General features: G+C 42.9%; 1 protein-coding gene across 1 annotated transcript in view; it reads left to right on the forward strand.

Annotated features, from left to right (window-relative positions):
• The window catches only part of PKP4 (plakophilin 4), a 235,347-nt gene extending 213,691 nt beyond the window's left edge, over positions 1 to 21,656 (forward strand). Inside the window, exons 12-22 of the mRNA XM_063087760.1 lie at positions 361 to 544; positions 3,748 to 3,865; positions 5,318 to 5,509; positions 5,691 to 5,864; positions 8,891 to 9,041; positions 12,183 to 12,378; positions 14,136 to 14,220; positions 14,344 to 14,461; positions 16,945 to 17,073; positions 18,798 to 18,871; positions 20,654 to 21,656. Coding sequence (XP_062943830.1) covers positions 361 to 544; positions 3,748 to 3,865; positions 5,318 to 5,509; positions 5,691 to 5,864; positions 8,891 to 9,041; positions 12,183 to 12,378; positions 14,136 to 14,220; positions 14,344 to 14,461; positions 16,945 to 17,073; positions 18,798 to 18,871; positions 20,654 to 20,902 — 1,670 coding nt within the window. The 3' untranslated portion in view covers positions 20,903 to 21,656. The remainder of the gene's footprint in view (positions 1 to 360; positions 545 to 3,747; positions 3,866 to 5,317; positions 5,510 to 5,690; positions 5,865 to 8,890; positions 9,042 to 12,182; positions 12,379 to 14,135; positions 14,221 to 14,343; positions 14,462 to 16,944; positions 17,074 to 18,797; positions 18,872 to 20,653) is intronic.
• The last annotated feature ends 2,799 nt before the right edge of the window (positions 21,657 to 24,455 follow it).

Raw genomic sequence — 24,455 nt, forward strand, 5'->3', positions numbered from 1 at the left:
AGCAGTTTCACAAAAATCATAGATGCATTGTATTTATGACCCTCACCTGTTTTGCACCCCTCCGCCCCACAGAGTAACTCCAATTTGCTTTGCAAAAACTACAGTCATCTTGCCTGATAGATACAGAGGCTCTAAAACTTGAGAGTGAATATTAAGGCTTTGTAATATACTGCCAGAAGCTCACATATGTTCACTCAACACTTTATTAGAGGATCCATCCCCAGCCTGGCTGCAAATATAAGCCATAAATTAGGTTTGGAATAGACTGAGTTCATATCACTTGCGGCTGACATGTTTATTCATCCCAAAAGCTGCAGGATCTCTAACTGAGGATTTGATTTTTGAAATCTCATTTTTTAGGAGTTCTTTGGAATTTATCCTCATGTGATGCTGTGAAGATGACAATCATTCGAGATGCTCTCTCAACCTTAACAAACACTGTGATCGTTCCACACTCTGGATGGAATAACTCTTCTTTTGATGATGATCATAAAATTAAATTTCAGACTTCACTAGTTCTGCGTAACACGACAGGTTGCCTGAGGTAAATTCTTTATTTCTTCTTTCTAATTAACTCTGTAATTAAATAACACATATCATAGATAAAGTGATTTTAGGAGGACTTTATTTTCTTAACATCTATTTGAGTTTTCAGTTTTATTTAGAAGTTTGGGCCACTGGACTTTTCCATTTGTTTTTCTGTGAGAAAAACATTATGAGCAGACTTGTGGCATTAAAGAAGTTATCTTATAAATGACTGTTCCGTGAATTATTCAGAAAGGCCCTTCTGGTTTGAGATTACAACCAAAATTGCAGTGTTTTCCACTGTAACAGCATTTTCCTGGTTATTACATTCAGATTGCTAATGTGTTTGCAGCCTGATTTTTGTTTAAATTCAAAATGTTGGTTAAAACCTTTTATTTTTAAAAGGGTCTAAAGAGGTGTGTGATATAAACAATCATTGGTTTCAAGTTTTATAAATGAGCCCAAACACTGTTTTGATCATCACCCTTAGCATTTAAAATCCATAAAGCCTCCTCTAAGTGTATACAGTTCAGCTCATTATATGCCATTAACACTCATCAGCTCAGCTTTGACCCTGGTTCCCAGCCATACAATGCCTTGGAAACTTGAAACAGAAGCCTTGGGGCAGAGTGGCCTGGTGACAGGGAGAATGGACTCTGGCCTCAGACTACCTGGCTTGCAGTCCCACTCTAAGCCTCAGTTTCTTCATCATTAGATTAGGGATATTAATGCTGTCTCCTAGCCATGAGGAGTGAGCAGGTGTGTGTGGAAAGTGCTTAGTGTAGAGTCAAGGAGCAAACACTCAGTGAACGCCATTTAACATTTCAGCCAAGACATATGAGCATCTCTACAACAGAGAGCTTGAGAGACAGAGGGCCCTGTGCTGCTGCTTTGGAGCCTTCCAGCATTGTGACAGGTGGCTGTTGGCCCCCTCATCAGGGGAAAAGTTGGTGGGGCGGGGCAGGCAAGGAGAGTCAGGATCTCAGAAAATGGTCCAGCCTCTCCTGACTCAGATGCCCACATCACCAGGTGTGTCATGTTTCCAACCAATCATCGGATGAGGCAGCATCTCACCCTCCCGCACATGGATGCACCTGGATCCTGGAGGGGTGATCACTCCTCAGCCAGCCAGCTAGGCTTGAAGGGAAAGTCCAGGGGCAAGACACACCCCTGGGCTCCCCCAGAGGTTCAGAGCTATAAACATTTGGTGAATGCCTTCTGTGTGAAACCAGTGATAAACAAGACAGACTAGGTCCTAGCTTTGATGGGACATGTTCTCCTGGGGAAGACAGACAAATAAGGAAAAGAGAAAGTAACAGTAGGTGCCATAAAAATAAATAGGGTGATGTAAGAGTTGTTGGGTGGTCACTTTTGTGGTCAGGTGGTCTCTTGAGGTGAAATTTAAATTTACATCTGAAGTATCACAACCACTCATTTGAGGATTGGGGGTCCAGAGGACAATTATTGTAGGCCAAGGGAATGGTTAGTGTAAAGGCCCTGGGGCAGGCATAAGCTTGTGGCTGTAGCCTAGAGGGCAAAGGGCAGAGTGGTACAAGGTTGTGTAGGATTTTGTAAATCAGAAGAAGGAGTTTACATTTTATTCCGAGTGCCATGGGAAACCATCAGAGGGTTTTAAGCAGGGGAGGATTGGGGCTGGTTTCTGGCTACAGTGTGGAAGCCTGAGATGGGCAAAAGCGGAGCCAGGGAGGTAAGGCTGTTTCAGTGATCCAGGCAAACTACCAGAGTGGCCTAAACCTGGAGCGGGAGAGAAGCAGGCAAATTTGGGTTATTTTGTGGAGGAAGAGCCGACTCATGCTAATGGATTAAATATAGGGGGCAAAGAAAAGGGAGTAAATAAAACTAACATATAGTTCTTTGGCTACATCAACTGGAAGCATGGAAGTGCTGCTGATGAGATGAGGGGGAGGGGAGAAGAAAGGTTGGAGGGTACACAGTTGAGAGTTTTGACCATTTTCCATTTGAGAAGTCTAATTAGCTATGCATGTGATAATGTCAGGAAAGCAGTTGGAGTTCTAGAGAGAGGTCAGGGCTGAAGACAGGCATTTGGTAGCCATGGTGGTTCACAGGTGGTATTAAAGCCAAGGGGCAGAAGGAAGAACCTAGAACGCAAAGGTGATGACAAGAAGGTACCAAAGTAAAGCCCTGGGCACTCCTGGAGGAACCCAGGGCAGAAGAGGCTGAGGACAGATAGCAAGATGAGGGATAAACCAGAGAAATGTGGGGTCCCTGAAGACCATGGGTAAAGGAAGAGGTCAGCTGTTGAATGCTGCAGAGAGGTGCTACAAGATGAGAGCAGAGGAGGGACCACAGGTGACAGTGTCTTTCAGGCCCCAGAAAAACAAAGGTGAAAGCAAAAGTCCTTCCAAATCCCCCGATCTAGTCTAAATTTTGCAAATTCTTAATTTGTATAATTTCAGAGTTAGCCTCGATCCCTTGTTAGTGGGATATAAAATAGATCCTTATAATTTAGTATCAATTTATGTAGGCATATTGATATCAAAATTTTCAGTGTGGATGAGACCCAAAACAGTTTTCAGGGTTTTTTATAATTCAAAAGATGAGAAAAATTTTAGCATAAGCAAATTTCCATATTTAACTTGAAATTTTTATACAAGAAATGATGTGATTCCTCTGTTTATTCAAGAAATACTTAATGACCCCCTGCTATATGGAAAATATTATAACAGGCACAGGGGACTGCAAGGACCTTTTGGCCTAACAAGGGAGGTAAATAAAGCATGTCTAAAAATAACAACTGCCATGGCTAACGCACACAGTGCCTTCTACGTGGCTGGCACTTTTCTGTTTTCTTTATGTATAGCGACTCGTTTCTGCCTCACAACAACCCTATGAGGTAGTTACTATTATTTTCCCCTTTTTACACATGAGGAGGCTGAGGAGAATAGACCCCTAAGTAACTACTTTAGGGGTTGTTAGAAAGTGACATGTCATGAGAGAGGTATGGTCAAAGTTCAGTTGCCCAGGTTCCCTTCTATTTGCATGGACAGTGGAGAGCTGGCCATCATGGTGAGCTTTTGGGATGTGGAAATGCAAGCTCCAAAATGCCTCATCAAACCAAATCTAAGTGGTTGCTCCCTGCTGTGCATTGTCTGGGATCAGGAAGGTAAGGCTGCGTGGCTAAAGAAAAAGCTGCACTCTCAGCGGTTCCCACATGTACCCCCCCACCCCCACCCCACTTAGGAACCTCAGCTCGGCAGGGGAGGAGGCGCGGAAGCAGATGCGGTCCTGTGAGGGGCTGGTGGACTCGCTGCTGTATGTGATCCACACGTGTGTGAACACATCCGACTACGACAGCAAGGTCAGTGCCTGCCCAGCTGTGGGAGGGGGGTGGCAGGTGACAGCAGCTGCTGAATGCCACTGTCTCATGCTGTGGATTCATCCTGAAGTTCTGGAGCCTCTCCTCCTCTTGAAGCTACACTCCAGATCAAAGGGAGAGTCTCTAAAAATTACAGGTTGACAGGGATGGGGCAACTTAAGAAAAGAGCCTCAGAACCATGAAAGCAGAGGGACTCAGTGTGCAGGACCCTGGCTTTCCCGTTCTCACAGCAACTGCCCCTGCTGCTGCTTCCTCCAATCCTGTAACCCCTACTCCTGGAATCAGACCCATCTGTATTTGAGTGTTTACCAAATAAAAGCTCCTGGCCAAGGCACTATAATCCCCCAGCCTCTCAGCCCTTCTTGCCCCAGTGCAGTCCACAGCCCCCACCGCCAGCTCCTGATGCACCTGTCCACAGCCAGCCCCTCCTGCATGGCCCCGCTGGCCAGCCCGTTCCCAACATGCGCCCCTCCTACTCCCCCTCCTGCGTTCTCCATCCCTGCCTGAGCACAGGGCACTCTGCTTATCATTTGTTGGCTGTGGCAACCATCCAGGATCTACCCCAGGGGCTGAGGACAGTGGGAAGAAACAGGAAGGAGGAACTAAAAGTGTCAGAAGTTCCAAGGTGGGCCAGGTACAGGGTGTCAGGATGGGCTGGACTAGGAGAGCTTGTTGTAGGTTTTGGGCTATGAAGGTGAGTCTGAGAGAGGAAAGAAGAATGAGTGATAGACTCAGGAAGAAGGTTGGGGAGAGTTCAAGGTGACAGACAGCCAAGTTTTCATTTGAGCCTCACTAAACCAAAAAATCTGCAGGTGAAATTGAGAGGAGTAAGCAAGTTGGAAAGGGGAGCTTGCTGGGTAGGCAGACACCGAACTTGGTTTCAGACACTCTGAGTTTAAGTGGCAGTGGGCCTCTCAATTAGAGATGTGATATAGACTTTAAGGAACAAAAGACCTGTGCAGAAGGCACAATGTCAATAGAGAAAGAAGTCACCAAACATTCCTCAGAGGGGAGAGCCGGGAGATTGAGGAGGAGGCAGGGATGGGACTTGGGAGTAGGGGTTGTCCCAGAGAGGGAGTTAGTTGGTGACACCTGTTGTCATGCTGAGGATTTGCAGCAGTGAAGAGTGAGGTTCTGGCGTCTTGGCTGCAGTCTGTCACTGCAGCAGCCCAGAAGCAGAAGCACTGGGCCAGAGCCTTGCACATTTTCGTCAGCCTAAAATCAGTTTCTCAGTTGTACTGAGGATGGCTCTGCACCCTGTCATTTGGGTATCCCACAAAAAACTCTAGAATCAAAATTCTTTCTTTGGATTGTTTCAGGATCTTATAAATAAAAAGTAGTTCCCCATGTATTTCCTATCAGTAGTGTTCAGTTCAGAACATTGTGCTCTAACGTGCTGTGATGTTTTTCATTATATGCTGTGTTGGATTTCAGACAGTGGAGAACTGTGTGTGCACCCTGCGGAACCTGTCCTATCGGCTGGAACTGGAGGTCCCTCAGGCCCGGCTACTGGGACTGAATGAATTGGATGACTTACTAGGAAAAGAGTCTCCCAGCAAAGACTCCGAGCCAAGCTGCTGGGGGAAGAAGAAGAAAAAGAAAAAGAGGACTCCTCAAGAGGATCAAGTTAGCATTTTATTTGATGTGAAACTGAAGTCTCATTTTTCTGGGAGTGAGAAATCACATATTTAGCAAAGAAAAAAAATTTCTCCATAGCTGTAGCTGAGTCCAGCAGAGATGAATATTTTCAGGTGTTAGAGATCATGCTCATTCTGCTTCCATTTCACACGTGCTGTTTGTCTTTCAGTGGGATGGAGTAGGTCCTATCCCAGGACTGTCGAAGTCCCCCAAAGGGGTTGAGATGCTGTGGCATCCGTCGGTGGTGAAACCATATCTGACTCTTCTAGCAGAAAGTTCCAACCCAGCCACCTTGGAAGGCTCTGCTGGATCTCTCCAGAACCTCTCTGCTGGCAACTGGAAGGTAGGGTGTCTTCTGCTTGTCCGTGCTTTTTTCCGTCTTTGCAGTCAGATCAGCCATATTGGTGAAAGGGACCCACTTGTTTAGAGTGTGTCTGTGAAAGGGAGGGAGAAGACAAGCAGTTGTTCTGGGGATCCACAGATGAATACAACATAGTCCCTCTCCATGAGAAACCAAAGGCTGGTGAGAAAAACAGACCATGTCAGCACAGTGTAGAAGCCACAGGACATGTGTGCTGCAAGATCTTGAGAGAGGACATCCAACCCAGCCTGGCAGGATGAGGGAAAGTCAGGAAAAGAGGGGAGCAAGGTGGTGGGGAAGGTTTCCTGAAAGGGTGGTGCTGCCTAAATTGGATCTTTAAGGATGACTAAAATTCAGCCAGCAGAGTCTGAGGTTGGGAGTGTAGAGAGAGCAATCCAAATGAAGGGTACAACAGGAGAGAGGAGGAGAGGACAGAGTGAGTCAGGACTACAGGCTGGTCACTGGGCACAGAGGGCAGGACAGGGTGTGGCCCAGGTTGGAGCCAGGCATCATGGAGGCCAAACTGCAGGACCCCTGACCTGACCTACAGACAAGTGGAGCCACTGAGAGGGTTTAAGTAGACAAGTGACAGAGACAGGCTGATGTGGACACTGTTGGATCCCTTCTGCAGCAGTGCAGAAGGTGGATTCTATGAAGAGAAAAGTAGAGGCTGTGGCTGTATTCAGGAGCCAGTGCAGCACCCCGGTGATAGGTGGTGGGGCCTGAAGTAGAGCCAAGGCTCAGCAGCGCCGAGAGAGGACCTCTTCTGCTCCTCTCTCAGATGCTTACAGAACACACACATCTAAAGTTTCCATGTGTCCTGGTAGATGTATGACTTTAGGGAAGTTGAAGGCAATTTGCTATTGTTACCCCTATAAGCAAGTTTCCAGAACTTTTTAAATGTCGTCTAGCAACTTCCCAGATAGTCCTGAAGCATTTTCAACCTCCGGAAATTTCCTGACGTATGTATTTTAGTAGAGTTACTGTAATGCTTGTTTTTGGCTATTTCTCCCCACCCCACTCCCCAAATAAGATGCTTTTGGCCACTGTATTATCTGTGATAGTGAAAAGCATTGATGGGCATAGGTATGGTTCGTTTCGTGCAGGCGCTGCTGTATTGATTATGTACAGATAATTGCGGTCTATTGCTAAGCCAGTGTGGTTATTTTGTTGTTCCTAATTGAAGTGCTAATGATCTAGTTTTTAAGTGCTAGCTCCAGAGCCACAAACTACCTGGCTCTGAGTCCTGGCCCCTCTGCTTACTAGCAAGGAGGCCAGGATCTATGTCCTCAGTTTCCTCATCTGTAAAAGGGAGTTAATACTAATACCTACCTTATGAGGTGGTTATGAGGATTAAATGAGATAATAAATTTGATAATAAACCAAGGACCATTCCTGGCACACAAATATTTGTAAATATTTATCTTGTAAACCAATGTTCACCTCCAGTTTCTGTGACCAGAGGATCATTTAACAATAATAAAAAATAATAATAATAAATAAAAAAGAAAAACAGTAATTAAAATAGATGTGATTTGAGTTTCTTAAAATTTTATTTCTGGGATCATTTAGTGAATGAAAGATAGATGGCAAGCTTGTTTAAAATATAGACATTATATTTACATGACTTCAAAAGTATCTAAAATAGTGAGTCAAAATATCAGACCCTCATTAAAAAAACAAGATAATCATGGCCACAGATGGTATCAGGCCAGAAGCTATTTTAGGAGCAGTGATGACTGTAGTGCTCAGGAAGAGGGGCACTCAAGCTGGGCTGAGCTGGGCGTCTCCAAGTGAGACAGAAGGAGTTGGATCTGTTGTTGCTGGTTTTGAGAGAGACATTGATAAAACTGCCTGAGTGCTTTACCCTATAGCAAGTCATGTACTCTACTTCCCCCCTGTAAATTTCATTCGATTTGGAAACATAGAAGTATTCATTTCATATGAAGAATGTTAATAGCATCTTTGAAATGCATCTTTTCCTCTTATTTGTGTTATTAAAGTAAACTATTCTGCTGGTATTTAAGAAATTGGAGGGGGGGTCAATCACATTTAATGTTCAGGATATACAAAGGCCTAGTAGATCTTTGTCTTCGTGTCTTGGCCACAGCAGGAAAATATTACACGTTTTATGAGCGGCGTCTTTCAATTAGCCTAAATTTTGAAGGATGATTTGCATTGGTAAAAATGTCAATTACAGCTCAAAGCTTAAAACAAGATTAAAGAACCGTTTTCTAATGTTACTTTTCTGGTTGTTTCACTGATGACTTAACGTTCATATCCAGTTCATATGGTGCACACGCTGACTCACTCACAGAGATGCCTCATAGTCACAAAACAATTTCTTGACTGAGGACTTTTTTTAAAAAAAGAAAGAAAGCAGCAGCTAACTAATATTCAATGAGAATACATTTTGCCCACAAATATACTTACTTTTTTGACAGTGTATGAATTATGATGCTCGATGTTTCTAGAGAATTCCCTTTCTTCTTAGGCAAGGGATTTTTCCCAGCAGTGTCTTTGACAGAATACTGAACTCAAAATATTAGTATAGGTAATATAGAAAAAAATGACTTGATGGAGACAGTTTCTCCTCTAATGGGTTACTGTCTCTGCCATCCTGTTTTTAGCCTCAGGACCTGGCGTGGGGCCAACTGCAAAGAAAATACATGATCCTTCCTTAATCATGTTTATGTATCTGAGAAAGAAAGTAATCACTGTCTTCTCTTTTCTGCACAAAAATATCTGGCAGATGGTGCTTTGAGATTTTTCAGGCTTTGGGATTTCTTTTTAAATCAATCATCATTTCTTTTTAAATCAGTCATCCCAGCCTATCTTTCTCCCAAACTATGGCTTTCTCTTTACTGACACTGCAGATTTAATCTTCAATCAGAAAGAAAACATTTAATCTATTAGTTCATCTTTTGGAAACATCTTTTTTAGGCAGTAGTAACATATGAAAGTGGAACTCTGTTTTATATTACTCATTGCCTTATTTTGCTCCCAAGTTTGCAGCATACATCCGGGCGGCTGTCCGCAAAGAGAAAGGGCTCCCCATCCTTGTAGAACTTCTGAGAATGGATAACGATAGAGTCGTTTCTTCTGTGGCTACTGCCTTGAGGAACATGGCGCTGGATGTTCGCAACAAGGAACTCATAGGTATGTTCTGGTGAGAAGGTGAGCTATGAAGAGAGTAACTATAATATTTATAAAACTCTTCTTTTGATTAACAAATATATGGCATTTAGAACTATTAACAACTGAGTCCTAGTCCCCAGTTTCTTGGCGTATTTGGGGACCTCTGCTTTGTGACCATTCTTTTTCAGCAGGAGACAGACTCATTAATTAAACATTGATCAGGGAAGGTAAATTTTCAGAAAAGCCAACAATTTCAGTTTTACATTACACACTCTGATAGATTTGATGTCTTTATTTCCCAAGAGAGGTCTGATTCCTGAGCAGCAAAAAATTTTAATGCTCCCTTTCCAATTTTTGGATTAATATCTTCTAATTCAACACTGCCATGTTCTAAATAAAAAAAAATGTTTTGTAGCTTTTCCCTCTTGGAACTGTGTAAATACTAACCCTAGGGCAGAACCGCTGTCCCAAGGCCATTTCCATCACTGGGCAGGGTTGGGACAAGGGTGAGGTAAGCAAGGCTTCTAGGGCACAAAATTTTAGAAGGCCTTCACTCTCAGCTTCATACAAGGGTGGAGTTGGCACATGCGTGAACCCAGCGAGTGCTCCGTAAGTTTTGTGCCATAGGCAGCTTACTTGTCTCCAGGGCACTGCCATGTCCCAAGCAGGCTGTGGGGTTAATAAAAAGATCGGGGACCCGTAGACCTGAGCTTCAATCCTAGATCTGCTGCTCACTGGTCTTGAAACCCAAGATGTCCTATATAACCCTCCCTGGGCTCAATTCCTTCATTAGACTGGAAATGAAAGGAAACTATCTCAGCTCCATCTATGAAAGGGAGCTGGTGATCCCTGCTGTGCTAACCACAGGTTTGCTAAGAGGAGGAGTTGAGAAAGGGTGGGAAGCAGCCGCTTTACAAGCCACCAAGCTCCATACCAGTCCCACAGCTGGTGACAGGTCATAGGATAGGAGGGGGAAATGGGACAAGATCTTATGTGGATTCACGTGAATCTGTGTTGAACTTATATTAAAATACACCTGCCATGAGAGAGGGGGGCAGATGGAGAGAGGGAACAAGGCAATAATATTTACCTCAAAGAGACGCCGTGAGGATTAAATGTGGCAACATACAGCATAAGCCCTAACACAGTGCCTGACAGAATTGTTATTTTAAATTATTGCCCAGATTAATCTGCTCTTAACACACCATTCCTTTGAGCCAAATCGTCCCCCAGGGAGAGAAAAGGAGGTTCCTGCATGCCCTGTTCATAGTCCAGCTCGTGCCTAATTCCTGTGGATGTGCTGTAACTCTCAGTTCCCACACTTCCTTGACAGAAATCCTTTGGGTCCCCAAAGAGAGGGATTTTATAGTTATTTTTGTTACATCTGTATTATTCGAGTTTCTTATAAGAAGCATGTATAATTTGTGAGTTCTTAATGCTAAAAAGGACATGGTTGACACATACATCTTATGGCCTGTCATATTCCAGAGCTGGGAGAAGACGCAGGGAGTGCAGGAGGCTCAGAGCCATACCGCCGAGCACTGAGACCTGGTTCTCTCCACGCATCCCTGGCTTCCTGTGAATAACCTCTTTTTCACTTTCACTAGTGTTTTCTCTCTCCAGTGGTGAACATTTTTTCCCCAGCTGGAGCATTCTTGAAGTGTTCTATGAATCACTTTGTCATGTTTCCCTACAAAGATTGCTTCCTTCCTAGGAGATCTCAGCCCCTCCAAGATTCGGTATTTGGCTCTAATTTACCCAGCACTTCTGTTCCTAAGGACCATTCCCTTCTCTGACCCACCCCTTCACTCTCTCCTCGCATCTATCACCAGCACTAGCAGTGGACTTTATTTTCAGAGTCATTTTTCACAAAGAAACAAAAGTTTGTCACTTGCAAAAGTGACTGCATACTCAACTGAGTTGGACCCACCCTGCTGTCTTGTGCTGTAGGTTCTGAGGGGACAGCTAGGTTTGTTCTCTCCAGGCAAAGGGAGCTGCCTCATCCCAAGCCTCAGGAGTGCAATTTAAAGTTGGGCCTTAGCAGAATGACAAATTACATGTCATGGAACTTTTTAGTCATTCAGGAGTGTTCAGAATCATCAGTGCTAACTTATTATCTGTTCTCAAATACCACGTTCATCTTCTGGACCTACAGTGTCATGGTTGTTTTTCCACTCTTCATAACAGAGTTTGCTGTGAGTAAACCCAAGCCTTCCCTTTGACATGCTGGAAATTATGCAGCATGTAGTGAGGGCCTGTCTTCAACTGCTTACCATAGTATATGAATAGGTCTTTAAGAAAAACTTCATTTAGCATCCACTCAGTTATTAGCATAGGGGAGAAAAAAACTAAGAAAATGTTCACTTGAGTTTTAGTTAATTTCTTTTGTTTGCAGTGCACTTATTCCATTCTGCAGTTGGTAATTGAAATTGAAAAAGCTAGAGATAATTTCTTTATGGAGAGGAGTTAGAGAAATTTAGTATCTGTAAAGAAAGGCTTCAATAGCTGTGAGACTCCCCTAGTCTTGTCTTATTATTATTATTGCATTACTCCTGGGAGATAATATACCTAAAATTTTAATAGCAAAATTTTACTTGTGTTTTCTATTAAAGAAACTAACGTCGGTACTGATGTCAGATCAGCTGATATACACCCTCAACTTGATAAAAATGTATAACTGTACTCAGTTCACACATTAAGATCCAGAAAGATTTCATGAAAAGTATTGTTTGGCAGCCTTACTTGGTCCAGATTCAAAGATAAGTTTTAAAAAGCTTTAAAAGGAAATTGAGGTATTTTCGATGCATAGGAATTCAATTGAGAATAAAATTTACTATCATAATTCCTTCATTACTTGCTGTTATTGAAAATAGTTGAAAGCAACTTTATTAGTCTACCCAATTTTATGTCCTGATTTACATTTTCAGTGGTTGACAGTAATATTTTATAAACCAATCGTTTCTTCAAGCGACAGTGCAATGTTAGTTTCCCCTTACAGTTACATTTGTCCTTTTCTTCTTTGCCGTGGGTTTTGATTTTCTTTCCTGTTATTGTCTCTTTTGAGGTTTTATCCTTAATAGCCTGCACACTATCAGAATCTTTCAGCAATAACAAAAACCTAGTACCTTCTGAAAGTAGAATTTAATCTTTTGCATTTGGCAGGTAAATATGCCATGCGAGACCTCGTCAACCGGCTTCCCGGTGGCAACGGCCCCAGCATACTATCCGATGAGACCATGGCGGCCATCTGCTGTGCTCTGCACGAGGTCACCAGCAAAAACATGGAGAACGCCAAAGCTCTGGCTGACTCGGGGGGCATAGAGAAGCTGGTGAACATCACCAAAGGCAGAGGAGACAGGCAAGTCTGCGGCAAGGAGGGGCAAGCATAGGGCTCGTGTTCCTGGGATTGTCCTGTGATAAGGGCCTTTGTAGGGAATGAATTTCCAACTGGAAAGGATTTATTTCTGCATTTCTTGCGTGCTTATAAGCTAAGCAGTCTCCCAGCAGTTAAAATCTGTTATGCTAAGAGGGGCATGTTCTGTCATGTGGCCTTTTTTCTTGTTTTTACTTTATTGTAACACTCATCACTCCTGCGTTGGTTTCTGCCTCTGTGTTAGTCTGTTTAGGCAGCTATAACAAAATATGAAGTGTGTGGCTTATAAACAACAGAAATTTATTTCTCACAGCTATGGAGGCTGGGAAGTCCAAGATCAGATCAATGGCAGATTCGGTGTCTGGTGAGGGCCCCCTTGTTGGTTCATAGATGGCAACTTCTAGCTGTGTCCTTACATGGTGGAAGGTCAAGAGGTCTCTCTGAGGCCTCCTTCATAAGGACAATAATCCCTTTCATGAGGGCTCTACTCACAACCTAATCACCTCTCAAAGGCCCTACCTTCTGATACTATCATCTTGAGGGTTAGGATTTCAACATGAATTTTGGGGAAACACAAACACTCAGACCATAACAGACTCTAAAGCTACATTTGGTCATGCCAACCCCTGGAAAAATCAGAAATTTCGGGAGAGAAACTTGGGGGCACCACTTCCCTTGTGCCTTTGGCTCTGCTGCAGGCCCAGGGGCTTGTTCTGCAAAAACATCTTGAATCCCTCAGTTTGGGGACTGATTCATCTGCCAGGTGCCCAGAGAGCATTAAAACCACAGCTCTGCAGCAGGGACTGTCGTGTGGCCTCAGGGTGTGCCCCAGGCTGGGATCACACATTTCCCTTTGCTTCTAGATGACACCTAACTGATAAAGCAGCGGGAGTTAGGGATTAGAGGACCAGTGGCAAAAATTAGAAGGTTTTCTGTCATGGAGCTATAGTGGTGACTGTAAATTTGCCTTAGAATCAGCTCAGAAAAGTGGTAAGTAGGGATACTTGGTGTCTTCTCAGAACAGCAGGGCAGCAGCCACCCTGAGCCAAGTGATGGCTGCTCTCTCCCCACCCTTCATGGTGTGATTTCCCCTGCTGTGCAGTATGTTTTCCTCTAGGATGACTCCCCAGTACCAGGGGCTTTGTCTTTCCCTCATGGTGTATTCTTAGCATCTAGAACAAAGCCTGGCCCACAGTAGCTGCTCAGTGAATGTTGGTTATGCGCACCAACATTCACAAAACGTCTTCAGAGAGGGGAAGTAATGTGACCATATTTTCCAAATCGAGCATTAGAACACATGCATTTGTTTATGTACAGGTATGAAAGATAAGGAGGCAGTAAAGATTATTAGATGAAGGACCAGTAATGAAGGTTGGGGGGTACAAATTAACTTGGGAGGATCCTCACACACTCAGGCTGTGTGGTCGTGGTTATAATCCCAAGCCCCAGTGAGGTCACTGAGGTCAGCAGTCCTTGGTAGCAATATGGAGGGAGGTTGGGGCTGACACCCAAGGAGGCCCTCAACTTAGGCTCATCTTGGCCACAGCTGCCACCTCTGGCCAGTCTGGAACTTGATGGACTCCTGGACACACCTGATTCCTTAGTGCTGTTTCCAGCAGCAGCCTTCATCCCTGTGGTCCTGAGAGAGGAGCCTCTTGGCCACTGGTTTGCAGCCTGAGTCTCTGCAAGTGGAGCTGAGGCTGTGCCGCCCACATTCATTAACATCCACGCTCTCTCCCTAGATCATCTCTGAAAGTGGTGAAGGCAGCAGCCCAGGTCTTGAATACATTATGGCAATATCGGGACCTCCGGAGCATTTATAAGAAGGTAAGCTGCAAGAATAGCTCTGGCATAATTAGCATTCATCAGCGTACACATTCATAATCATTTATTGTAATGAAATGTCATTATTCATTTTGAGAGGTTTCTTTTTCTCTTTTAATTCCGCAGGATGGGTGGAATCAAAACCATTTTATTACACCTGTGTCGACATTAGAGCGAGACCGATTCAAATCACATCCTTCCTTGTCTACCACCAACCAACAGATGTCACCCATCATTCAGTCAGGTCAGTGGGTAAACTCCACTCCTTTACCAGAGCATTCGTGTGACAACATTGTTTCCCAGCTAGAGAAGATTGAACATAAGCTGATTAAGCCTGTCACCTCCAACACTGCTTATCGAGCTAAGAGCTTTCTTTGCAAATTACACACTGTTGTAAACAACAAGCCCATTTTCTTCCTTCCATTTTAAAAGCTTATACAAACTTACATAAGCTACGGTGCTTAAAAGTATCCCTGAGCCCTACCCACAAGATTTTGCTTCACTGGGTTTGAGAAGAGGCCCTGGAATCCACATTTGCCAAGCTGTACAGGTAACCCGGACGCAGGAGACTGGTGGCCTACACTTTACACACACCAGCTTATGCCTGAAAACGGCTGTCCTGTCTGCCTGTTGGCCATAAGTTTGGAATCTCCTCCAAAGTGGTTTTTGGGTTGTCCTGGTAAAACCTCTTAGAAACAGAATCCTTTAACACGATCTTTAGACCTGCAGCCTAGGAGTGCCTCCTCCTTTCCAGTTCAACCTCCTTATCCCCAGGCTGCATTCCAGACCCCCAGCATCCACAGCTAATGGGAACAGGCCTTATAGGATGGGTTTGTACAAATTCCCTTTGATTTTTAAGTTGGGAAACGTGGCAACTGTGCCACCTACCTATTTAACTTTGGAAAGAATGTTTTGAATTTTAGACTAAGTTTTTTTACATGTAAGGGCAGATTATTACTACCAAACCAAGTCAATACTGTAAATTTAATTCTTAACTAAATGAAAGAGGAAAAGTAATAAATATCTTAGTTTTATTTGGCTTTAAATCAGCTACTCTGACATATAAATATTATTTGTTGTATTCAACTGTGCTGCTATGGCAGTCTTATTTCTCATAAAACAAATGTGGCCAAAAAGACTAATATATGGCCAGTGGTTCTTGCCACATAATTGGATGTCCCCACTTGCACATGAATTTTTTGAAATTATCTTTGCCTACTTTGCATGGTATATATTTACATCTTAATTTTACAATTATGAGTTGTTTTCTTCAAAGAGACCTATGGTTGGTTTTTTAACATCCTTGACAATCCTGAGGCTATCTTTTATAAAAATGCTCAGAAGCCTTCAGGGACTTAGAAATAGGGATGTCAGGGGACATAAGAGATTTGGCTGCTTAAAAATAAAAGGCATATGTACAAGCAAAGAATAATTTTTGACAGATTAGCACATAGCTACTAAGCAGTGAATTTGTTTTGAGCATCTCTTAAATATACATGCTGGACAGTGTTGACTGCTCCCCATCTACGTAGGTACCTTTCTGGATTCCATTCAGACATAGGGTGTATTTCACTTTTGTTTCTCCAGTTATTGGAGAAACAAGGATTTGATCATCCGTCCCCTGGCACTAGTGCAGGATTTGCTTATGGACATGTGTGATGCCTTGCTTGTGTAATCATGGGAGGCAAACAGGTATTTTTCTGTGCTACAATCTCCTAGAAAGTAAACAAAGTGAATGAGCAGCACATAGACACTGCCCATGCATGCTCACCCATGTCTAACATGGAGCAAACCCAGTGTCAGTGAAGTGACTTTTTAGGAAAAGTATGTCAGTTATGTTTTTCTTTGAAAGCATCAAGGCATGCAAAACCATGGTGCTGCAGTTTGGGAGCTATTGCTTTCAAGTGTATCAAGTGGCCACTCTTGTTTGTAATAACTTTAGCGCAAGTGAGATGATCTTTTTGATGAGAAAAAGGAAAAAATATGTGGAATGTTTCCTTCTTCTGTGAAGAAATGTCCAAAAGGAGACCCATGAATAGATATGTTTTTACTAGATGTTTGCCTCAAGCTGGGATAAAAAAATCTCCTGGGCCTTTGGGAAGCCAGGGCTTAGCACCATAAGCTTCTTGATGAGCCGGGCTTACTGGGTTTACATAGTCTCCCTGACAGCAAATCACCATAAAAAGAATTACAAATTTTATGGACTGGGCACTCTTATTCAAACACATTTGAAGATGCAGATATTTTTGAGGTAATCAGAAATCAAAACATGCCATAAAATGTCTGTTTACTGAACAGCTATACGTAAAGGATAATAGATGGGTATTTTACAAGCAACCGAACTGAGATCATAAACTAGCAAATGTAACTCTGGCATCTCTAGTAAGTTACTATCAGTTTTGAAGGCCTGATCAGGTCACTGAGGCATACTGCTGGGGCATCGTGCATGAGTTCTGTACTGCGCCTCTTTAGCTGGCTGAGCAGCTTGCACTTCAGCTTGAGAGTGAGCCTAGGCTTTGCCTTCGCTGATTCATGCAGTGACGGCTTGCAGGTCACTTTCCTGGTACTCAGGTCTGTCTGCCCTTCAGTGCCCAGCACCTCTAAATGCTGAGTTTTAGCACCAGCTATGTGGCATTTCTAATTACTGTCTTTGTTTTTCTGGAGACACTGACAGTCTTTCTCTTTCTTCCCTTTTTCTCTCCCTCCTCCTTTTGCCTCTCCCTTCAGTCGGCAGCACCTCTTCCTCACCAGCACTGTTAGGAATCAGAGACCCTCGCTCTGAATACGATAGGACCCAGCCACCTATGCAGTATTACAATAGCCAAGGGGATGCCACACATAAAGGCCTGTACCCTGGTAAGATGCCAGTCGGGTGTGTGATACAGAATCTCGAAAAGCAGCATTTCCAGGCACTCAGCCAGTGGCCTGGGAAGTAGCCTGTGCTTGTATTGAGATGGTCCCCCAGCAGCAAACTGTGTTTCAGTCTCTCCCTTTCCTACTAAGGGGATGGTTGCCTTTTCTGCATGTTTTAAGTAAAACTAGCTAATGTAGTTGTACGGTGTCCACAAATAAAAAGAGGGCTGTATCCAGATGAGAAATTCTTCTTGGCTGTCAGGTGGGTGGTGCAGTCCCTTTGCTCTGGCCCCACCCTGCTCGAGCAGTCTCTCTCTCTGTTTTCCTTGTGTATTCGAACCCTGAGCTGGCTGCAGCTTTGCCGGTGCTACATCTTCTAATGGGTTCCTCTCTTAAATTCAAACCAGAGAATGGAGATCACTTTCATTTACATTTTCATGGAAGAGTTTTAATGATTAGCAAAATATTTAATGTGATTCCCCTCAGAGTGATTTTTTTTGAGAATAGCAAAAATAATGTTACATAGTGTTGGTATTTTTATATGCTATTCAGAAAGCTGTGCATATAATTCATTTAAAGGATACCAGTCCAAAGAGTTACCAAGATTTCATATTGTCTCCGTTTTCAACTGTCTTGCAAATTATAACTGATCTAGAGATTTCCAATGTCAGTATGAGCTACCCCCCAAAAAGTACTCTTTTCTCAAAAAACCTATTTATTAAAAATAAATAAATAAAAGCTGGTGGCAACTTAACTACCACTGGGGGAGCAGTCTCAGTTGTGCTGTTGTCTTTGAAATGTGATTTCACAGGACTGTTTACTAATCGACTATTGTTACTATGGCAATTAATAGCTCAGAAAATTGCAGATGCTACATTTTAAACACCAAGCTCTGTGCAAAAGGAAAAGCACATACAAACTGAAGTACTTGGTTGCTTCAGATTTGCAGCAGCCTGTTTTATTTTAAAGATCACCTCTTTAGCATGCATGCCCTTCTGTATCTTTGCTTGCTTCAATAAACTAATTTGCCTTGAATATGTTTCGTTTTCTCATTAAAAACATAAGAATCTTTGCTAGCCATAACAATAATAGAAGGGTAACTAATGACATCATCAGGAGTCTACTATGGATTCTTGAAGACAGTTATCTGATTACCACATTCATTTGGTTTTAAAACATATTTAAATATGGCAGACACACGACTGTGCCTCCATGTGGCCCAGCTGCTGAGAACATGCCTGTGCCTGCTCTTTCCAGGACGTGGGATTTTGCATCACAGCTGTTTGAAGGCATGGGATGTGTTCAAATATTGTGTTTCCTTCTCCTCTCTGACCCTCTGTTGTAGCTCAGAGCCCTGGAACAGTGGTGTTGCTCAGCTCAGGGAGCTGTGCTGCTGTTCAAAGCTAGCCAGAGAAATCCTCCCAGGTGGGGCAGAGCTTGAGAAGGAACCCTTTTTGGATGGGCTCTCCAACAGCATTGCTTTTTGGTGAAACACAGATGTGGCCTATATTCTCCTATTTTTGCTATCAGCACTTACCAGCCCTGGGATAAGCAGCAGCCAGGCTAGATCCAGGGAACCCAGGCTGCTGCCCCTCCTAGTTTGTGCTGGCACTGGGGAAGGCAGGGCCTGTCGGGGACAGCACTAACCCTAGTGCAGGGGAGACACACAGCCTAATGGACCAGAGTAATGAGCACTAGTTTTAATTTCATAAAATATTTTCTTACAGGCTCCAGCAAACCTTCACCAATTTACATCAGTTCCTATTCCTCACCAGCAAGAGAACAAAATAGACGGCTACAGGTGAATTTGCAATATCATTTTTACAGGAGGCTGATTAGCAGTAACACAGTAAGGAGTCCCTATCTGCTGACTTCCCAGAGCTGGGCCAACAAGGCAGGGCCCAAGGAGCTTTCCCTGGGGATTCTCAGTCCTCAGAAACTCATCCGCGGTCTAAACAAAACACTTCCAAGTAGCCTCGAGGTCTTGAATATCCACATCAGTGCTACTGGAACCAGCATGCCACTGGTGGAAATGGCTGGGAAGTCTTTAATTCATGTAATTTGCCCAACAGTGTCCAATTCCCACTCTTTTTTTCTGTTAAGCTCTAAAGTCTCTTCCATCTGTGGGTGAGGAAAGGTTGGGAAGCACACTTATCTCATTGCTCTCTTTTCTGTATACCTCATTCTCCATCATCATGACTCCCTCCCTGTCCAAGCTCTGTGATTTAAAAACACAGTCCACAGCCAGGTCTGTTCATCTCACGGGTCAAAGTGGATTTGGCCCCTGCTGGGGTAGACCCCACTCTGATAGAGCGGGAACTGGTGGTTGCAACTCTCTCAGGCTCTGCTTTCATGAGGGGCCTACAACCAGTTGCAGGTCCTTCCTGATGCTGTGGTCCACCGGGGTCATCTGATCTCTTACCTTCCAATAACACAAAGCATTTGGGGTTTCCCAAAACAAGACTATATCCTGTCCTTCAGATAACAATGTTCTAAGATCCGTCCTTGACTTCATCATCTTTTCTGTATTGATGGAAGAAAAAGAACTTTCCAAGTTACTCATAATTTATACTATAGTTTTTAGGTCAAGAAAAATAGCCTTAGAATTATGACTCCAACTTAAAAAGAGAATTTAGCTCTGAAATCCTTATAATGTTAAAATACATTTAATTCCTGAACATGACATTGATACCTGTGGGTAAATTTGTTACATCTCACTAAGTTGGGGGATTTGGACATGATCAAGAAGACAGACAGACATGAGAACCATAACAGTCTGAAGAAATTAATGTGAGTCAAAGCCAAAGCAGCACAAAAGGAAATGGGGACCAGATGCCCTGTATGGGTGCCACATGGGCTTGGCCTTGCTTCCTTATAGGTGGATTTATTAGCCCTGACTCGGGGAAGTCTTTTCCTGTAAAATTGTATTTACTCTCGTGTCTCTTCTAATTTTACTACTCTCCTGCCTTCAGATTGCTTATTCCTTTAATGGTACAACTTAAAGCAGTGTTTCCAAAGTGTGGCTGCTGTTCACCAAACCACATATGTCTTTTAAAATTGAGGGATGGACTCAATCTTCATCTCCGAGGTGAATGTTTTAAAAGATGGTCTGCAATTACTCAATTATCCAAGACCCCAAAATCCATTCCGTAACTAAATATATGATGTGCTAGTAATTCCCCCATGTCAAAACAAAAATCAAGGCCATCCTCTCATTTGGCCTGCCCAGGTAACAGGCCCCTCCGCAGCTGGGTGCAGAACAGGGCCTCCAGTAAGTAGGGGGTGCTGGGGGCCACCTGCCACCAAGATCTTTGGCTCTCCTGAGGTAATGACTTCTCTAGCTCTAGCAGCCTTAGGACAGGACTTGAACAAACTCAGCCAGCCTGCCTGTAAATGTAATATAAAACTCTTACACAGTCTACTAATAAACATACAGTGTGCACCACAAACAACTTTTAACCTTAAGCCTGCAAATACTGAATATTGCTTTAAAAATTTGAAGCAGGAAGTCCACTTTAATTTTCCTTGAGCATGTATTTTTTAAAATTGCTTTTATTTATTTGCCTTTTCATTTTGTCAACAGCATCAACAGCTGTATTATAGTCAAGATGACTCCAGCAGAAAGAACTTTGATGCATACAGATTGTATTTGCAATCTCCTCATAGCTATGAAGATCCTTATTTTGATGACCGAGTTCACTTTCCAGCTTCTACTGATTACTCAACACAATATGGACTGAAATCGACCACAAATTACGTAGACTTTTATTCCACTAAACGACCTTCTTACAGAGCAGAACAGTACCCAGGGTCCCCAGACTCATGGGTGTAGCATCGAGTCGCTCGGCAGAGGAACTCTTTCTTTCTAACCTTGTTTGGATTGACGTGAACAGTCCGTCTCGCTGATTTGATGATGAAATGTGAAAGTGAAATGGAAGGAACGAGTGGAGAGTATATTTTTTTCTTTTTTGAGGAATTATCAGGGAAGTAAGGAAACCTTTGGGAAAGGACTTCCTAAGCTCTATTTAGGTGTTAGTTCTAATTACTTGTAGATTCTGTAATCTGGTGAAGGTGTGGGTGACGTGATGAGAGGTTTGAGAAATGGGTGAAATGAGATGGGGTATGTGTAGGTCAAATCAAATTAAAGATGATTTTTTAAATGTGAATAAAGTTATGTTCTGATAGTTTGTACAGAAAAAAATAAAATGGATGCCCTTCATGTTTTATTGCTATTACTAAATGTTGAGATTGTATGCTATTATGTCTTGTAAATTTCTTTTGTTGGTGTAAATATGGAAATGCCACATTGGTTAAGTGCCATCCTTTGTAATGCAGTGTGTCATTTGAAAAGAGATTTGAAGAAACTGACAGCTTAAAAAACAAATGGGAAATCCAAGGAACTGTTAGCAATTAAAAACAAACTACGACATCCTTTGTTTTCACAATGAGTAGTGTACTGTGGAAGCACAAAGTTCAGTCTGGTATAGCAGCGCCATGCCCATTCCCTGCCTCTTTCATAGGACACTTCACTGCCATTTTCTATGCACATGAAAGAAAAATAAATGTGGAAATTTCATCCTTGGAAACGTGTTCCCTGGTTTTTTTGTTTGTTTGTTTTTTCTGTATATGGAAAAGCAGGTTAAAGTGTAAATCTAAGTGAATGTTGGAAACGGCTTAAATTTATCCAACTATTTTGGGCTTTTCCTAGTTTTATACAGTTAATACACCTTATGAGATGGACCACACCAAAGAATGAAGCTGCAAGCTTACCTCCTCTTTTTCTATTTTAGTGTCTTTATTTCTTAGGATCTGTTTTGAATCTAATGCACTCTACAATTTTATTATGGTTTTTTCATGCTGCTGTATGTATTTTTTGTCGATATACATTGTGGCTGATTATTGTTGCCCATCACAAAAAGCTGTATGTATTTAAAACCATACTAAATTGACAAAGACTCCTTTTGGCATCATTTTTAAGAACTCAATAATAACATCACAACACTGGTTGGGCATTTATTTGGTTGGCATTAGTGTAGTAAACCAAAACTAAGTCTAAATAATTATTTTTCTGAGTAATGCTGAGGCACAGTAATTCCTGAATTAGGGATGGGTCAGGGGAAGCCCTACAGACTTGGTGGACAGGGCCCCCAATAGAGTTTTTCTGCATCTGTGGAGACAATGAGCACCAGCCTCCGGGGCCCAAAGTCTGAGGCTTTCCCGGGTCTTGCAGTTTCCACCCTTGAGCCCTAGCTCCTGTATCTTACATGGAAAAATAGGGAGCAACCCATATGGCAAGTCGAACCCAGAGGTATTGACTTAGCTCAGTATATCCTGCAAACATGATACAAATCATAGAATATTATAATGTTTGTACTCATATTTGGGAATGTGTGGAAAGAGACCCAAGAGAAAAAAACAGGCATCGGGATTTTCGAGATGTTGTATCCACTTGAGGTTTGAATCACTGACTTCCCTGAAACTGATATTTTCCTGCCTGGGCTAAAGCTGAAGGCCATCTCTCAGGGAGTCAGGAAAACAAGGGAATCTAGGGCTGGCCTGAGCTGATTATCAGTGACTGTTTCTTTTAGTGACCTCGTTAGTCTTTGGGTAACTTAGGTCCCCCACTGTGACAGGCAGCATTTCAAAAACTGATTTGGATTTGGGTTGCAAAGAACTCACCTGGGCCTCCAGTCAGACCTCCTAGCAGAGCCAGAAAGTGGCCTGTGGATGAAGACTGGGCAGACCTGATGACCTTTAAGGCTTCTCTCTTGTGACCAGAGAAACGAAACTGCAAACACCCTGAATAACATAAAACCACATCACTGATCAAAAAGCCAAGCCCACTCTCCCTCCAAGTTGTGGGGATACACAAGCTCTGCTAAAACAAAGTTGACTTTTTGTTGCTGCCCCAGCTTTACCAAGTGGCATGCAGAGTTCAGCCCTCAGGGAGAGGTCTGTGGTTCTGAACCGCCAGGGAGGAGTCAGCTCACTTCCACCCCTCCTGAAGGGTCAGGGCTGAACTGAGCCAACATGGGTAAGCTAGCTAGACCAGGATTTCCTCACCCTGACTACGCATTACAATCACCTGGGCAACTTCCACAACTAGCTCGGTCTGGGCCTTGCCCTGACCAATCCAAGTCACAGGCAGTGGGGTCCAGGCGGCAGTATTCCTGAAAAGCTCCCTGGGTGACTACGGTGTGCATGCGGCTGACAGCCACTTGGCCGCTCACTGTCCTCCTTCACTACCTTCCTGCCATGTGACCTGAAAATTTAACAGTTGGGGTTTGATGTGTGCAGTTTACCTAGATTTGGACTGTTACCAGTGAGACCTGAAACTCGGAAAGTCAGATGTGAGGTTTTTCTTTTTGCCAGAGTATATCTCACCTATGCACACTTGTTTAAGGTTATGTTTGTTGAAGCCAATGGATGTTTCATGAGTATCAGAAATGGTGACCACACACTACCGTAACTTTTCCCATCATTAATCCATGGCCAGTGTTTGTACACCTGATTGCTGATTCTTTCACTGAAATACAAACAGTTCACTTTATTAAGTGCTTACTATGTGCTGAGTATCACATAAATTATTTAACCCTCACAGCAAATATATGAATCTGTACTGATATCCCATTGTACAGATCCTGAAGCAAACTTGGAGAGTTACTTGCTGAAGATCACACATCCAGTAAGTGGCCGAGGCAGGGTTAGCACTACAGTCTGTCTTAACCACAATGCCAATGTTTTCCAAATTCAGCATATTGAGTGCTGAACTATTATTTCCTAGACATTTTTCATCATCTTAAATTTGCCAAAGGGAACTCTATTACTACTCTAAAGGAGAAAATCATCATCACTTTCCATAAATAGAAATAACCATAAAAATTAACATTTAACTATTAAACATAAAAATGTCTAGGATTGTCTCAGAGTTTTTAAAAAAAAAAAAAGGTGTACCACCAAAATTCATCTTGTGTTACATGAACCTCATCTGGGGAAACTTGAGTCCTGATTATTCTGCACGTGATTAAGGTTAGGCTTAGGATTCGCCATAAAAGAAAACTGTGAGCCACTTCTACTAATATAGGCCCATTAAACAAAATATCACTAGGTGATACTCTCATTTGGGGGCCTCAGCAGTACACTTGAAGGAACATTTATCTAAATTTATTAAATGATGGTTTTATTTCCATGATCAAACTGGATTATATGGAAAAAACATTTGAAAACTTGGTCATTGCTCTTCACATTAATTAAATTTGTTGTTATTGTTGTTGTTGTTGTTGTTGTCTTTTTCATGACCGGTACTCAGCCAGTGAGCGCACCAGCCATTCCTATATAGGATCCGAACCCGCGGCGGGAGCGTCGCTGCGCTCCCAGCGCCGCAC

The sequence above is a fragment of the Cynocephalus volans genome, chromosome 1 (assembly GCF_027409185.1).
Source record: "Cynocephalus volans isolate mCynVol1 chromosome 1, mCynVol1.pri, whole genome shotgun sequence".
NCBI classification, from domain to species: domain Eukaryota; kingdom Metazoa; phylum Chordata; class Mammalia; order Dermoptera; family Cynocephalidae; genus Cynocephalus; species Cynocephalus volans.